This window comes from Hyperolius riggenbachi, chromosome 5, assembly GCF_040937935.1.
Source record: "Hyperolius riggenbachi isolate aHypRig1 chromosome 5, aHypRig1.pri, whole genome shotgun sequence".
Classification (NCBI taxonomy): domain Eukaryota; kingdom Metazoa; phylum Chordata; class Amphibia; order Anura; family Hyperoliidae; genus Hyperolius; species Hyperolius riggenbachi.
The window spans coordinates 104,003,077-104,020,814 of NC_090650.1; the positions used below are offsets into that span (position 1 = coordinate 104,003,077).

Here is a 17,738-nt window from a genome sequence, read left to right on the forward strand (position 1 = left end):
ATACAGTATTTAGTAATTAGGAGCCAAATTAAGCTTGACCAGTTACAGGTAAAACTTGAAAAATTAGAATATCATGCAAAATCTATTTATTTCAGTAATTCAACTTAAAAGATGAAACTAATATATGAAATAGGATCCCTTTGCAGACGTTTTGGATTAATTAGCTGGTAGAGTCTGACACTTTGAGCGCAGAATATTGAACCTTTTCAAAACATTCTAATGGTCTAAGATTTTGATTTTGGGGTTTTCATAAGCTGTAAGCCATAATCATCAAAAAATATAACAGATAAAGGCTTGAGATATCCCACTTTGCATAATTAGTCATTTTCATATATAAGATTCAAATTTTAAGTTGAATTACTGAAATAAATGGACTTTTGCACAATATTCTAATTTTCGAGTTTCACCCGTAAATACAAAATTCCAGAATTTTACCCTAGAAGGTACATATTTCAGTCAAGAGGAAAGTGCATATGTCAGAAGATTTAATCCAAGTATCAAGACTGGACCTAGAAGTTTGGCTTTGATATTACTTTATCATGAAATATTGTACGGAGTGTTTTCGGCAAATGAATGTGATTTCACATGCTTACTTTTTGTCCAAGCATCCCTGGAAGGCCCATAAATCCCTGCAAAACGAAACAGAAAATGTAAAGGGATGTTTCTCATAGTCTGTGTTTATTTAATTACAAGAAATCGAATGCACAAACAGGGCTACAGCAATATACACATGCTGGACAACTGACGTCCAGAATGATTGTTCGTGATCACAAATTTATCCATTGCCATAGTACAAACATGCTGATTGGCTCTCTGATGAGCAGCCTCTTTTATCCTATAGAGAGGGGAGGGGGAGAGAACAAAACAGCCACGAGAATCCCAATAGCATTCTAGTAAGGCTTTTCCAACTCAGGACATTTCCACCAATGCACAGGACACTTGTGCACATGCTAGATGGTTACCCATAATAAGTATGAGTTACTTTTACAGGGGATGAAAATCTAGCATTGGTGTACCTTAAAACCGTGTTTTGCCATGAACACTTAACCATATGAAGGCTTTTGATTTCGCAAAATATGCTAACAATATTATTTTTCCAACAGAATGTTTCATTAGTGAATAGCAGCCTTGCAACCCATCAAATTGCTTTGTCAAGGCAATGAAGTTCAAAGTACAAGGCTGAAGACACACAAACCACCACAATGAATTAATGTGCATCGACTGCTGAAAGATCCTTCCGCCCAAGACGCTAGTCTCTATTCCTACAATGCCGCTCTCAATGTGATAAAAACGTAATTAGTTTGTGGTGTGTATCCTATTGCTATCACCATGAACAATACAGTAATAATGTCACTGCAGATTCATAAAAAAATGGTTATCAGAAGGATTCAGATTGTGGCAACCAAATACTATGCATTGTCCCCTAAGTTAGACACAATTATATCAATCATATTTTCTTACGGTTGGTTAGTATATCTTTAAAAGCAATGTAGGACGTAATCCTACCTGGTCACCTTTGGGACCGATTTCTCCTGGATCTCCCTTTATACCCTGAGAGGGAAATTATTAATACAGACATTAAATATTATGTCAATGATGAACTTTCGACTTATACGATTGTATAATCATTATTTCAACTTTAAAAAAAATGACATAAGTGATGAAAACAAACTTCAAAGTTAATTACTTCAGTACATGTATAACCCACAGTAGCAGAATATTCCATGATCATGTATGAAACATTGATGAATGTTATAAATGAAGGATGTAGGACAGTGCTTTGGAAGGAAATGTAGGTAGATGACACTATGGTCTATTTGGAGGACAGCAACTAACTGATTTATCCAATATTCATTTTCATTTCAGTGCATATCCATTATTTGTAAAATCATCTTATTTACAAAGGCCTTCTAACCTCAACTTTCATTAATAATTAAGTGGATAAGTTCGCCCTATTTTAAAGTAATATTCAGATTTCACAGAGAGGAGAAAAAAAATAGCAGACTTTACTGCAGCCAACTTCCCATTTTTTGGTTTTCTCTCTGTTTGAGCTGGTAGACAGGTTACTCCAATGATACATAGGACAAGGAGGATTTGTTAAAGCAAACTGAAAATATATATATTTAAGAAAATCTATACCTCTCATCAATAAGCCAATGTCATATAGTTCTGGCTGTGACACAACTGACCTCCTTATTTGTCATGCCTGCATTCTGTGACCTGCGTGTGCATAGCTGGGAATCCCCCAACACTGTCTAATAATTACAGTACCTCCTATGGGACCAACCATTTTGTCCTTTAATGCTTTACAATTACCTTTCAGCTGCATTTTGCAGCTAGCCATGATTTTATAAGACGAAAAAACTCAGATGAGAGACCATCGGGGCCCGGTGCTTTACCCAGAGAAGAATGTTTTATGACCTCTGCTACTTCACCCACTGAAATTTTAGCATTTAAGTAAGCTCTCTCTTCTTCTAGCTAGCCATGATTTTATTTTACTCTCTAAAACAAGACAGAGTTTCGCAGGACTTGCATTCTGCTCAGGTTCACTTTATCACTCTCTCACCTGGGGCATCTTCTGTTTGTTGCAGCTGAGCTGCAGCCAGACAGTGCTGAATTCCCTGCACACGTGCTGTTGCAGTGTTGCATGCGTTGACAATAAGTGTTCGATCCATCTGCAATTAGCCTGTAGTTTTCAATCAAGAGTAGCAAAGGCTTGAGTAATAAGCTGTGTTGGAATGTGCATGTCTGCTCTCATTGGTGGATGTCCACATAAAAGCCTCCTCTTGCTTGATCACTTTGCCTGTGATAGTGATCAGCTTACGCCATGGCTGCATTACTGGGCCTTGTGTGATAACTGTTCGTTTCCTTGCATTGTTCCTTTGTGAACGTGTGCTATTCCTGTGGTGGCGAATAGCAGTGTTCCCTCCTGCCTTGTCATGTGGACATGCCATAGCTGTGGTTGCCATTGGTGACGCTGATGCTCCTTCTAGTCCTGCCTGTCTGGACGTCGCCATCACTGCAGTTGTGACTGGCAGACGCTCCTTCTATTCCTGCTGTGTGGACGTTACAAAAGCTGCAACTGCATACAAGTCTGTTGGAAAGCACTCCAGAACTCTTTCAAGGCGATGAAAATGGGGGAGAAACCGAGAGCCCAATATGGTGCAGTATGTTAATATGGAGAGGTCTGTTGTGAATAAATGAGATGATTATACTCACAAGGGTGGGTCGCCACAAAGGCAACCACTGGAAAGGCCGGCGGGGAGAATTGTAACCTGACCCCGCTCAGGTTAAAAAGTCGCTCTCTGTAGATAGGAGAAAATGGGGATACACCCCTCCACCAAGGGTGGACTAGATGATATTGAAATATGATAACAGAGGCGCCAAGCAGAATAAAATTAGTTAAAATTGTTAAAAAGGGGGAAGTGGGTGGACTCACCTCCCTTCTGAAAAAAATGGCCGGACAATGGACAGGTTACTTACAGTCTAAAGTAACATTTATTAGTAACTCCAAAAGTGCAACGCGTTTCACGGGTAACAGTCCCGCTTCTTCAGGCAAACGATTATTTGGAGGGTGCTGGGGAAGGGAAACAAAAGGAAAAAAAAAGGGGATTGCCAGAGGAACGCAAATACCAGGCACCCAAAGGTGCACCACAAGTCTACAGCAATAAAATGTGCAATATGCATTTAACAGCAAGATATGCATACAAAATAGACTGAGAACGTGTGCAAATAGCATGTATAAAGTGACAGTGCACATATCCATAATATAAAGGCAGAGTATGAGTCACTCTTAGTAAAATGATAAGACAGTAAAAAAATGAATTTAAAACAGGGAGAAACAGAGAAAGGTTTAGTTTTTAAAGGAGTGAGTGCAGCAGTATATTATGATAAGGCAAAAAAGGCATAAAAAAAAAAAAAAAAAAAAAAAAAAAAAAGCAGTGTTTCAAGATGAGCAAATGTTCAACTTACTAGCGTTATGAGAAGCAGAGAAAGGTTTCATTTTTGAAGGAGTGAGTGCAGCAGTATATTATGATAAAACAAAAAGGCATACTAAGAAACAGCAGTGTTTAAAGGTGAGCAAATGCTCAACTTACCAAAATCAGGTCATGAACCAGGTAGAGCGCCTCTGTGAGGTGTGGGGTGCTCTGTCTTAAATTTATAAGTGACTGGAATCACCCAGAATGGGGGATGGGAAGTGGGAGCGACAGAGGTCGCATGCTGATGACATATGGTAGTAGGGCGGTGCAGTACTGTGATCAATGTGGGAATAGGATGCAAACCTATGTGTATGATGCTGGATGGGAAGGGAAGGGGGGGGGGGGGGGGAGAAAGAGAGGGATATAGGCAAAGGGACTGGGATATGCATAAGTAACAACATGCTTACTCCCATAGTGTACCTTGTATGGGTTGGTAGTGGATGGTGAAAAGCGCATAGGATTGGAGGTGGCCTAAATCTTAAGTAAAAACAATAGATGTGGTGTTTGTTATAGGGTCGGAGGCTGGAGAAAGGAAATGTAGAAAGGTTAAATAAAAGTTGCACTTGGAATACATAAAAAGTACATGTAAAGAAAATGCATACAAAAAAAAATGCATAAAAAAAAAAACGCTAGTAAGTTGAACATTTGCTCATCTTGAAACACTGCTTTTTTTTTTTTTTTTTTTTTTTTTTTTTTTTTATGCCTTTTTTGCCTTATCATAATATACTGCTGCACTCACTCCTTTAAAAACTAAACCTTTCTCTGTTTCTCCCTGTTTTAAATTCATTTTTTTACTGTCTTATCATTTTACTAAGAGTGACTCATACTCTGCCTTTATATTATGGATATGTGCACTGTCACTTTATACATGCTATTTGCACACGTTCTCAGTCTATTTTGTATGCATATCTTGCTGTTAAATGCATATTGCACATTTTATTGCTGTAGACTTGTGGTGCACCTTTGGGTGCCTGGTATTTGCGTTCCTCTGGCAATCCCCTTTTTTTTCCTTTTGTTTCCCTTCCCCAGCACCCTCCAAATAATCGTTTGCCTGAAGAAGCGGGACTGTTACCCGTGAAACGCGTTGCACTTTTGGAGTTACTAATAAATGTTACTTTAGACTGTAAGTAACCTGTCCATTGTCCGGCCATTTTTTTCAGAAGGGAGGTGAGTCCACCCACTTCCCCCTTTTTAACAATTTTAACTAATTTTATTCTGCTTGGCACCTCTGTTATCATATTTCAATATCTTTCAAGGCGATGTCCCACTTGTACTTGCAGTAGGTAAAGACCAGCACCGACATTGACAGGGCTTGAGAAAGGAGGACACTCCTCTGATACGTCGCCATTGTAACTGTTATGTGTCTTTTTAATCAATAATAGAGCATGAAATATACAGATGGTGCCGGTCTTTACCTACTGCAAAAGCTGCAACTGGTTATGCTCCTTCCTGTCTTGTCCAGTATTGTTTCTGTGTGAACATTCACCATCGCTTTGGTAGCAGTTGGACTGGTAAACATTCCTTTCTGTCTGTCTTGTCTTGTTTATTGTGGTTGTTACTAGAAGCTCAGAGCTGCAAGCCATTTTCCTCCGTTTCTCATTTATCTACTCCTGCTGTGATCTGAGTTGGCTACTCCACAGTGCACTCCAAACTACTTCCTGATATTAACCAGCATTGTCTTTCTTTGCCTTGTGGGTTCTGGTAGCATCTCTGTCTTCCTTCCATCAGTCTGTATGCCCACTTGAAGGCCTGGGTGTAACCGAGTGCTGGGGTAACGCACTTGTCATCCCTCAGCTGAGCGGGGACGTGCCACACAAGGTGAAGCGTGTGGAGAAGATTTGGGCATAGAGACTAAACCGAAGGCAGGGAATCTGTCAAGCCTTACAATAACATTACATGTTACCCTCAAGTACAATTTCATCATGCCATGTAAGACATACAGGAATATTTGGAAATGAGACAAAAGAAAACACATAAAGAATGGCCTTTAAAAAGTTGTTTATTTTACCTATGGGTGGGTGGGGGAGGGGGGGGGGGGAGTCATTAAGAGGACCGGGGCGCATATGGGGTGCCTACATTTTCTTGTGTAGTTTTCAGTTTAGAGTTATAGGGTTCAGTTAGGAGTCTTTTGGCTAGAGAGGCGATGGAAGTTTGCTGGTCTTTGATCCAGATCACGCCAATACTACGAGCAGTAGACAGGCAGGGTTTACTGGTAAAAGATGCCTCTAGGGGACGTTAGAGTTGGCAGAAGTCTAACTAGAGGGGTGATTTGAGAGCCATATATGGAGATCACCTTCTCTCAACTATCTTAATCTACTCCCTGTTCCCAGCTGGAGTTTTCTAGCCATCTTAGGGCCCAAATGCTTATATTTGGGTCTTTTGGTGGGTTTCTCTGCCTGTTATTTTATATGACAAGTTCCATGCCTTTGAATATTATTGTACTGTTTTTTGTTTATGGTTGAAAGAAATTGTGATTCAGCATCAAAGTATTTGTACGACTTGCTTTGGATGTTTTGTATCTCTTTTTGCTGTTTCATCAATAAAAACAATAAAAAAAGTTGCCTATTTGGTTATTCAGGTTCATAAAATCAACTTTGCTATAATACTGTATAATGTGAGTTTACATTTGAAACCAAAATAGTATATGAAGAGCTGTGTCTACATATATATATATATCTTCATCCTGCCCATAGGGTTTGCCTTGCTTGGAAGTACAATGTAATTTCCCACCAGTTACAGTATGTCAGAGGAGGAGAATCAGCTCTAACAGCAAAGCAAGCTGAGTAACAAGAAAGTCAAGCAAAACAAACACAAAATTTCTTGTTAATGGTCAGCAAAGACTCTGGTTAGTTCTTAGATGGAAGCACTGACCTTTTCTCCTTTAATGCCTGGAAAACCCTTAAAGAAATGGCAGACAAATTATCTAAATGTGCAACAAAAACAGAATATCAAATGTACTGTTGCTAAATTCCATAGAGAAAAAGGAAATATACAGGTAAATGATTGTTTTGACTCATATGTTTTGTTTTACAGATTGACCAGCAAGCTCATGGCTCATGGTGAAGCAAAACTCATAGGAGTGTGTAAGGGGCTGAAAGAGCCTCCTTACTACAATGCTATATTCAGCAGTGATGCGCTGTGGGACTCCTCAAAAGCTCACTCCAATCAAAAAAATCGCAAATACCTTCTGTTTTAAGAAGGCAAACGTATGTTTTGTGTTTTAATAGCTCTCATCTAAGACCCTAAACACACTGAAATGTCTCACAGTGGGCTTGATATACAACAGTGTGGTAAAGTTGCCATGTGCAGGATGCGCTGAGCAATTTTACCACTACCACCGGGGTGGGGGAAAGGTGTCACTGCATGTCAACCCTTTGTGGGTGTTACTGTGGTAATGCATGCATTGCTATGGTAATGTGCGTTTCACTGCACTTTACCATAGCAACGCACATGTTAACCCGGGTAAAGCCCGTGGCACCAAGCACTTCAGCTTAAGAGCAATTTTCACATATCAGCCCTACTCCCATTCACTTGACAATAACTTTATTACTACTTATCACACCTAAATGATTTATAAATAAAAAATGTATAAAAAAAAGTTTTGGACATAGTGCTACATTAAAGCCTACTCTATGGATTAAAAAGAAAGCTCCAACTGATTGATCTCAAATGTCAGTCAGTATTTTTCTAACATTAAAATCAAATAATTGGAATTGTTCATTGACATGAATGGCATTGATTGCAGTGACAAGATGAATGACCGTTGGGGCTTGAAATGCAGCAAAACCATGGTGGTAAATGTTTAGTATTTGGGTCATGAATGGTTCTGAATATTCTGAATTAGAGTAGGCAAAAAGATTAACAACATTGTCAATTATATTAGTTCATAAATGCATTCCTTAGCACTAATAAATGAAAGATTGTTGTCGTTTCACTTAAAGGACTACTGAAGCGAGCATAATAAGGAGGCTGCCATATTTATTTCCTTTTAAACAATACAAGTTACCTGGTAGGCCTGCTGATCTGTTTGGCTACAGTGGTGTCTGAATAACACCAGAAACATGCATGATGATACAGTTAATTTGGTCAGGTTTGACAATATTGTCAGAGACACCTGATCTGCATATGCTTGTTTAGGGTCAGTTGTCTTTTAATATAAGAAGTATATGGCAGTGAGTGAACTTATATGTTACCTTGCTTAGTTTCATAGAGAGAACTTGATAACTGGATTGATTCCCTCTGGGTAAGCTAGCAAAGCTAGGTGACTAGCAAATTCTGCTAATGTGCAAATTAGCTTCATCATGGAGAACAAAGTTGGGTATGCAAAATCACTGAAGCATTAACACAGTTGCTGGTTAAAGGACAAATGTAGAGGAAAGAATATGGAGGCTGCCATGGCTATTTCCCTTTAAACAATACCAGTTGCCTGGCAGCCTTGCTGATCTATTTGGCTGCATAAGTGTCCAAATAACACCAGAAACAAACATGCAGATAATCTTGTCAGATCTGACATTAGTGTCAGAAACACCCGATCTGCTGCATGCTTGTTGAAGGGCTATGACTAAAAGTATTAAAGGCAGAGTATCAGCAGGACTGCCAGTCAACTGGTATTACTTAAAGGAAATAAATATGGCAGCCTCCATATCCCTCTTGCTACAGATGTCCTTTAACTGGATCAGCAACAAGGATTTTGCATATCTGGGAATGTAAGCGGTAAACAGAGGTTAAATTGAAAACTTCGCTAGTATTGATTTCAATGAAAGGATGCAAATGAGAAAGGGCTTGCACATAATGCATGATTGCTACACATGATATGAACAAACTGGGGAGAATATTCATATCCTGATACTGGAGACAGGATTGTGCATGTATAAATACTGGTCAGTCCTCTTTGCTAGCTTGATCAGACCACTAAACTAACCAATACACGTATACCGTAACTATAAACACCAATAGAAAGCCCTCACAAGGAGGCTTTGTCAGGGGTGCCAGACATTAACAGTGTACAGTGCAAAAGTGCTAGTGCATAAAAAATACATAGCAACACAGAAACAGCCTGAACTGCCAGAAGCATTTCAATTTCAACTCTCCTTACCTCATACATTTCCAGATAAACAAAATCCTTGTTGTAGTATTTGAATCAGATGTTGTTTTCACTTTAATGGCATCTGTAGCTACAAACATTGACTGACTAATCCAAAAATCTTCCTTGTTGGTAAGGCTAATGCACAGCGAGTCACATGATCATCACTGTGAATCATATTAGAATTTAACTGAACCCATGAATTAAAAGAAATTTACTTGGTCTTTTTAATGATTGACACATTCTGAAAATGCCTTTCACACAAGTTTACCCCAGATGTGAGGATACTCCATAGATCCTGCTGCTATATTTAGTGACCAATCGAATGCTGAGCAGAAGAAAACTCTTTCCAAAGTAACATTTTCATTTCTATGTCCTTCAGGTGTAAGTTCAGGGGCTCATAAGGACAGATATGCTGGGCTGACTGACTGTCATCTACTTCTCTAGAACAGCATAAACTACATGGATGACTGAAAGTGTTTGGAGATGGCACTGATATGAATCACCAGCTACACACAAAATGCATCTGCTTGTCAACTGTTAGCATCACAACAGCATATATGGACGTTCCCATTTGGCATCATCGGCATCGCACAATCCCAGATTGTCAATCCCAGATTTCTGCAGAGTTCATTCATCTATGTGTATTAGGCCTAAGTCCAGTAGAGGGAAATATTTTGGCTCTGGATAGTGTCAAAGAATTTCAAATCATTCTAGGGTTCTGTCCTCCCTGGGTTTTTTTTTACTTTCCGTGTCTAGGACTTTCATCAACCTTTACGGCTTTAATATGAATCCTGGTGATCCCAGGAACAGGAAATGCAGGACAATAAAATCAGTCTGGTTGGGAAGTAAGGGAAATTCTGCCAGGCAGACACAGCAGCAGTAAAAACTAAATCTTTGAAACTACGGTAAACAAAAATCCTTTAGCTGCACCAAACATGCATTTTGCCAACATCCTTCTCCATATCTTGACTACAATTTTGCATGCAGTATTTTTACATTTTTGAGTTCACAATATCAAAGCGAGCAAACATTAAGCTCATGCTGACTTGCACTGTATACTGTACTTGGTAGACTGTCAATAGATCAAGTAACTTAATCAAGCATACAACCAATTCACTTAGCTGGAGTAATAATTCTAAATGTCTTTCACTGGAAATGCAGCTCTGACATGACTTGAGACAACCAAACTCTTTTTTTTTGAAAACTGAAAGAACCGTAAGAACCGTAAGTTTCACTTGTGCAAATTGTATAAATAGTGCATATAACCAACCTTGGGGCCCATTGGTCCTCTTGAACCTAGCCCACCAAATGATGCAGAATCTCCTTTTTCACCCTGTAGAATAGACAAATAAAGACATGAACTGCACATAAAATACTTAATTTACTAGAAATGGTTTAGCAAAACAATGTTTGACAGCTCACCTCCACTCAAAGATGATAAATGCTATTCAAATCTATGGGGCCACCAAAAATCTTGTGACTAGCAATGATCGCAAGCACCTCCAGGGGGCTGAAACCTCTCTTAACCTCAGCTGCCAATTGCAGCAATCTATTTTCATGAGAGGGTGAGATATTCTTCTGCTCTCTCATTGGTCATTAAGTCACTTGATGCTGAAAGCCTCAGTTAACCTGAATCACAAAGTTACCTGAGGTTGACCTATTCAAGCCAATAGGGAGTCGGAAGCTGAGAGAAGAACATTGGTGTGCATAGCAGTCATGTTCTAGCATTTTTTATAAGTGGACTGATGTTTTATCTCCTATGTGTATCTATCACCACTTTATAAATAGGCTCCAGTGTTCTCTAGTAAAGCAATAACAGCACGGCAGACTTAAAGTGCCCATTAACACATACATTTTGCTCCAAACCAATCCATCACTCTCTGATCAGATTGCTCTTAATTCCTACAACACATCAGATGAATATTTAATAAATCTCTTAAAAATGAAATGAACTGCAAAATTGCACTGTTCAATTCAGTGCAACAAAATGGCCCATCAACCAACTGCTGCTCCTGCCCCAACCCTAATTCATATAAATTTACCACCCTATCCAATCAATACTACTGATTCATTTTAGGCCAAAATTGATCAAAATTAAATTGAACAAACAGGTTGGTGCTATAGATTTCTGGAAGATCTATTGTACTATTGCATCTAACACATGTCAATTTAGTATTAGAGAAGGCGTGTTACTAATTTAAACAGCCCCTAGTCTGCACGTGTGATTTAATTTCTGCAAATAAACATGGCAGCATGGAGATGCAATGCATCTTACAGGTACAGCTGGTGTATTTTGAAACTAAGTAATGAGACTTATAAATGATAAAACAGCCATAAGGGCTCATTTCCATACAGCATGCTTTCAGCTGCGCTTATCGAAACGCGATCACAGGGACATTAAAGAGTGCACAGACTGCACTATCTGCTGTCTCCATACGTGCACTGCAATTCACCACTGAATCGTAGCGTATGGTTGCCTGCATTTTGGGGCGCTTCAGCCCGAAATCCCATTCATTATAAGGCAGCCATAAAAGCACTCTTTATATATAAAAAAGCAGCTATAAAAGCACTCTTAAAGTCATCTTAATAATAACCAAAGAAGCCCTACCTTCTGTCCCATTGGTCCTAGTGGTCCTATAGGGCCTGGCATTCCTGGGACGCCAGGAGGACCAGTCCTGCCCTAGTAGATAAACAAGATTTAATAAGTATTAAAAATCTACATCAAACAGAATATATCATGTGCATTTTCAGAAAATATGAACAGATACTTAGATGAATATTGTCCAAAAACAGGGAATGCCTCAATAGTAATCTCAAAATAAACATTTAATAATATATTCATTCTTATCAGAATAAGCACAACTTAGGACAATTACCATAAATGGCTTGATCTCGCACCTCACAATGTTAAGGTTCCAGAACAGACACTATCTACTTGGAATTTTTACGTGCTCCATGTATTATCACTTTTCCCATAGGGCAGTTTTTCTCAACATTATTCCAAGCATGTACTCCTTTTTGAAAGATGTTGTTTGTGGCATACCCCCTATTGTGGGTAAAGTTATCTCAAGAACCCCTTAATAATTTTTGTTGGGAGTCCTCAATATTTGGGTATAAATGCTCTTCCTTCATGCTTTTACTTAACTTTTTCAGATTTTTTCTAATATCAAAGTCACTGTATATGACAAGTTCAAATGCCTTCTAAAATCAACCCAAGTGCCCATAGGGGTACATGAACTTAGCCATAGAGGACTATAAGGGAGGGGTGATGTGGATGAGGTGGGGCCAGAGAGAATGCAGGCTCTCTCAATCTGCAAAACAAGATCCTGCTCATCACTAGGGTACAACAAGTATCAATATAAGTCATGTGACTTGTCATGTAGCATTCCTAGATGAACAGTTTCCTAGAAAGTGGATTGGTCATCGTGGGCCAGTTGAATGCCCTCCCCTAAGGTCTCCCAATCTGACCCCCTTAGACTTTTATCTTTGGGGTCACCTGAAGGCAATTGTCTATGCTGTGAAGATACGAGATGTGCAGCACCTGAAACTACGGATACTGGAAGCCTGTGCTAGCATTTCTCCTGCGGTGTTGCTATCAGTGTGTGAAGAGTGGGAGAAGAGGGTTGCATTGACAATCGAACACAATGGGCAGCACATTGAACACATTTTATAAGTGGTCAGAAACTTGTAAATAACTCATGAAAGAATAAAGTTATGTTAAAACCAAGCACACCGTTGTTTTTATTGTGAGATTCCCAATAAGTTGGATGACCCTCTTCCTATTGAAAAAACAAAAATTGGATTCAAAATGGCCGACTTCTGCAAATTTTTATAAAGATCTCTATACAGCACCACAGGGGGAGGATGTAGGGAAGATGGACAACATTCTAAAGGGAATTGATCTTCCTAAGTTTAGTGAAGAAGACCTATTAGAATTAAATGCTGCAATAACAGAGGGAGAGGTTCAACAGACCATCCGGTCCCTAGCCAACCATAAGGCTCCGGGCCCAGATGGCCTGCCGGGGGAATATTATAAAATTTTGCAAAAAGAAGTTACCCCAATTCTAACAAAAGTATTCAATAAAACCCTAAAAGAGGACACACTACTGGCATCTGGGAATGAAGCTCACATAAAACTACTGTTAAAGCAGGGGAAAGATCCACAAGACCCGGGGTCATATAGACCAGTATCCCTAATTAATCAGGATATGAAGATAATGACAAAGATAATGGCAAACAGACTAGCATATTTAATGCCAAAATTAATACATAAAGAGCAGGTGGGCTTCATTAAAGGGAGAGCAGCGGTGGCCAATATCCGAAAAGTGTTATCGGTATTGGAACAGGTTAGGGCATATCCTAAAACATACCAATCCAGTGCCATTGTCACATTTGACGCGGAGAAAGCTTTTGATGCAGGTTTTTACGGGAACGTTTCTTAACATGTTCTCTTTAATGTACAAATCCCCACAAGCCAGAGTTTGTACCCCGGGCTTCCTATCTCAACCATTCAGCCTACAACGTGGCACTAGACAGGGGTGTCCCCTATCCCCGCTCCTTTTTAGTATTGCTCTGGAGCCACTAGCCAGGAAACTGCATAAAGAACTTAGGGGTATCCAAATAGGACAAGTAAAAGTTATTCAAACTTTGTTTGCTGATGACCTCCTGCTATTCCTTACAGATCCTATCACAGAGCTGCCAAGGGCCTTATCCATTATAAAAGAGATAGGACAACACTCAGGGTTTAAGATCAACATGACCAAAAGTGAGATTCTGCCTTTGTCTAAATTAGCCAATGTACGGAACTTCGAGGGTTTGGGACTTAAAATTGCAAAGGGAAAAATTAGATATTTAGGGATAGAGATAGGGAGAGATCCGTGCTCATTATATGACTTAAATATATCCCCGCTGATTAAAGCGTAATATCCCAAATGCAGGGATGGTGTAATATTCCGCTGGGGGTATCGGGAAGAGCGACTTTATTAAAAATTATTAGTTTTGGGAGATTGCTGTACCCTATGCAGGTCCTTCCGCTCTTATGGAAGCATAGGGACGTGATATCTTTGAATAGAGCGTTTACAAAATTCATATGGAATAATAAATGCCCACGTATCAAGCTGAGCAGACTGCAGATCCCAAAGGAGATGGGAGGGTTAGGCATCCCTAATATCAGGAAATACAACCTGGCATGTGTCTTTAGACATGTCAGAGATTGGGTGGCGGGGACGGAGGAGTTCTCAAACACTGAACTGGAATGCCATATTGCGGAACCCTGGAGTCTCACAGGCTTACTACACACAAATTGGCCAGAGCTACCGCTTCGCTTGAAACATAATATAGTATATAGAGATATGTTATTAGCATGCAGGGAAGTGAGGAAACTCTTTGGGTTCCTTGGAGGATATCGAAATACACTCCCTTTGAAGGAAACCCGGGGTTTAAACCGGGACTAACACAGGAAAACTATGTGAAATGGACGGAGAAGGGCATCACCAAATTCGGGAACCTGTTAAATTTAAAAACGCACAAGTGGTTAACTTTTACAGAGGTGACAAGACAATATGGCATCCCAAAGTCAGATTTATTAGCATATGGACAGGTTAGATCTTATGTAAAAGCAAGACTACGAGATATCACAGCCATAGCTCAAATCCTTCCATTCGATAAGTTCTTAAGACCAAGGGGTGAAAGGAGGTCCCTTTCAGAGATACAGAAAGAACTGGCAGATTTAGGGGCACAGAGATTGGCCATTCGAAACATGTCTCCATGGAATAAGTACTTTACAGAACAAAATTTAGAACTCAAGATTCTAGAAGGAAATGCTAGAGTCAGGCAATTAATTGTGAGCGAAACGTGGAGGCAGTCGCACCTGCTAATGATCTACCAAGCCAAATATGCTTTCAACATACATTACCAGGTACCCAGACCGGTATATATAAACTATTGCCCTAAATGTAGCTTACGTCAGGCAGACATGTTTCATTGTATATGGGAATGCCCTGTTATCCAATCCTTTTGGGAAAAGACACTAAGATACGTTAACAAGATAGGTCACTCGACCATACCAAAAGACCATATGCTCCTCCTGTTTAATGCTACTCAAAAGGATGCTAAAACCAAGATATCCGATCTGCAACATGTAATAATTACTGCAGCCAGCAAGACTATATACAACAGATGGATATACTCTACCCCGCCCTCGATATGGGATCTAAAAGATAGCTAAGGCACCTGATGTCGCTGGAAAAACTGGACGCTACCATGCACAAAGAAAAAGGTACAAAAAAATTCTTTAAAAAATGGAAACCTTACTTGCTGGACACTTTCTCTCCGGAAGAACTAAACCGTATTGTGACTCCTTTCAAATATACCAAATGGTATCGTAAGGCACATATAGCAGGTACCCTGGGCCCCCTGGACTTTGGACTATAAACCTGACCTGGGCAGTTGTTGGCTCTATTGATATTAGAAGTAGTCAAGGTTTACAATCGATAGATAGAAAGACCAGAGAGTGATTGGGGTGGGAGGGGGGGGGATAGGGGAGTGGGGAGGTGGAAGGGGGAAAATGTTACCACTTTAGTTCAGTTAATGCATGTGCATTGCTATTTTAACATGATGTTAATGTTCCGTATGTGGATTAAATTTGCTGTTAAAAAACCCCAATAAAAACACTTTGAAAAAAAAATGGCCGACTTCAAAATGGCCGCCATGGTCACCACCCATCTTGAAAAGTTTCCCCCCTCACATATACCAATGTTCCACAAACAGGAAAGTTAATATCACCAACCATTTCCATTTTATTAAGGTGTATCCATATAAATGGCCACAATCTGTAGTAGTATACAGTACTAACAAAATATAACTTTTCATGATAGATGTCCTTTAATCATTTATACTTGATATATAAGAAGTCGGACAGCAGGCTTTGCAATGAAGGAAACATTCTGCCTTCTTCTGGTATAAGAAGAGTCACAGCATCCACTGAAAAGGCTGAGGAGGAAGGGGTGGAGTCTCTACCTCAGTGCAACATTTGATTGGCCATTTTCAGAATGACAGGATGGACATATTACCTCCACACAAATAACTGGTCACTGGCTGCTGGTATTAAAAAAAACCCATCACATCTAAAATACTACATAGCATAAGTATATGCTATGTAGTGCGGGCCCTTCTATATTTTTGCAAAGGAGGCTTCAGTGTGTGACGATTGGCTCATATTATTCTGTAACTTTTGATCCTGTTAGAAGTTATAGAGGAGGGTTTATTAATAACTCTTTCTTTCCCAGCTTCTAAATGCAAGCACTTCCGACAGAGAGGATGTGTGACGCAGCAGAGCATGTAAGAGGGTCCCAGGCTATTTCTAGCTCACCGCTATAGGGTTTACCATGTGAATGTTTAGAATTCAAACCTGCACAATCTGGACAAAGTATTTTTATGGAGGACAAAAACATATGACATCTTCTTTAGTGGTGCCACACTGTCTTGGGCATGATGTAATTGTTAGCCCTAGTGAGACTGGAGTAGAACTAGTTTCTATTCATAGAGAGCAATAGTAAGGATACACAGGATTCTTCAAATAGTACATTAAACATACACTGACTTCTGTTCCTATCTGCGTTCACTAAGGAGCTTGAATTAGCCAGGGGACCAGAGTTGAAAACATTGTTTTGAAAATCTGGAGAACCAGCCAAACATACACAGATTCTGGTGCCTGAGCTGGGTGTGGCCCACAGTCTGATCCATAAGCATGTCCCAGAATTAGAAATGTTTGTAGAAATCAGAAGAATCAGAAAACTTCAGCAAATAGGATTCTTTTATAAAAATCATTTTTTTTATCCTACTAATCTATTGAACACTTGCAGGCAGATGCATCCTATCTACATTCCAGAATTCTAAAGGTGGCCACTAACAGTCCAATTTCTAGCAAAAAATCGTTCGAGCGATCAGAAATTCTGATTGGACGAAAAATCGTTCACTACACCATCAATTAACGAATCATTGCTTCCTATCTATCACGACCACCAAGAAAATCCAAATTTTCGTTCGACGAAAATTCTTTCGGGCGACATTTTTTTCACTCGTTCATAATCGATTGTGTCCACCAATGGAGATTATTTACAACCAATCCGATCAGAATTTCTGATCGCTCGAACGATTTTTCGCTAAAAATTGGACCGTTAGTGGCCAGCTTAAGTATGCAAGTCTGCAGATAGCTATAAAACATCATATTCATCAAATATACCAGATGAGATCATCTTTATTTGTGAATTAATGTGTTCATTTATTCATCAGAGTTGTTACATCTAAGTTCTATGTATCCACAAATTACATTTACCCTACTTGACCAAGGTCCTACTAATATACTAATGTACTACTCGTACATTTGCATTACAGACTACAGCTAAAACAATAATGATAATAATATTAATGCTAAAAGAGATATTCAAAAGCAGTACACAATGGCAATCAACCACCAAAAATCAGTACTTCCAAGCTGTCACACCAAACAACAACTTTATCTACCACTCTTTGAAAAATGTTATTAAAGTGGTATGAAACCCATCATTTCTTTTTTGCTCTAAAATATTATTTACAGCATATAATATACTACCACAATTTTTTTTAGCAGAACAGCATTTAAACAGTTAAACACAGGACTTGCTTTTGCAATA

General features: G+C 39.3%; 1 protein-coding gene across 3 annotated transcripts in view; it reads right to left on the minus strand.

Moving 5' to 3' along the window:
* Positions 1-17,738, minus strand: part of COLQ (collagen like tail subunit of asymmetric acetylcholinesterase) — a 149,941-nt gene that overhangs the window by 32,937 nt on the left and 99,266 nt on the right. For 2 of the 3 annotated variants that reach the window (XM_068238676.1, XM_068238674.1), the window contains exons 6-10: positions 11,675-11,746; positions 10,337-10,399; positions 6,852-6,878; positions 1,507-1,551; positions 594-629 (exon numbers count right to left, since the gene is read on the minus strand). In XM_068238676.1, coding sequence (XP_068094777.1) covers positions 594-629; positions 1,507-1,551; positions 6,852-6,878; positions 10,337-10,399; positions 11,675-11,746 — 243 coding nt within the window. The remainder of the gene's footprint in view (positions 1-593; positions 630-1,506; positions 1,552-6,851; positions 6,879-10,336; positions 10,400-11,674; positions 11,747-17,738) is intronic. The other variant, XM_068238675.1, reaches the window with a different exon arrangement.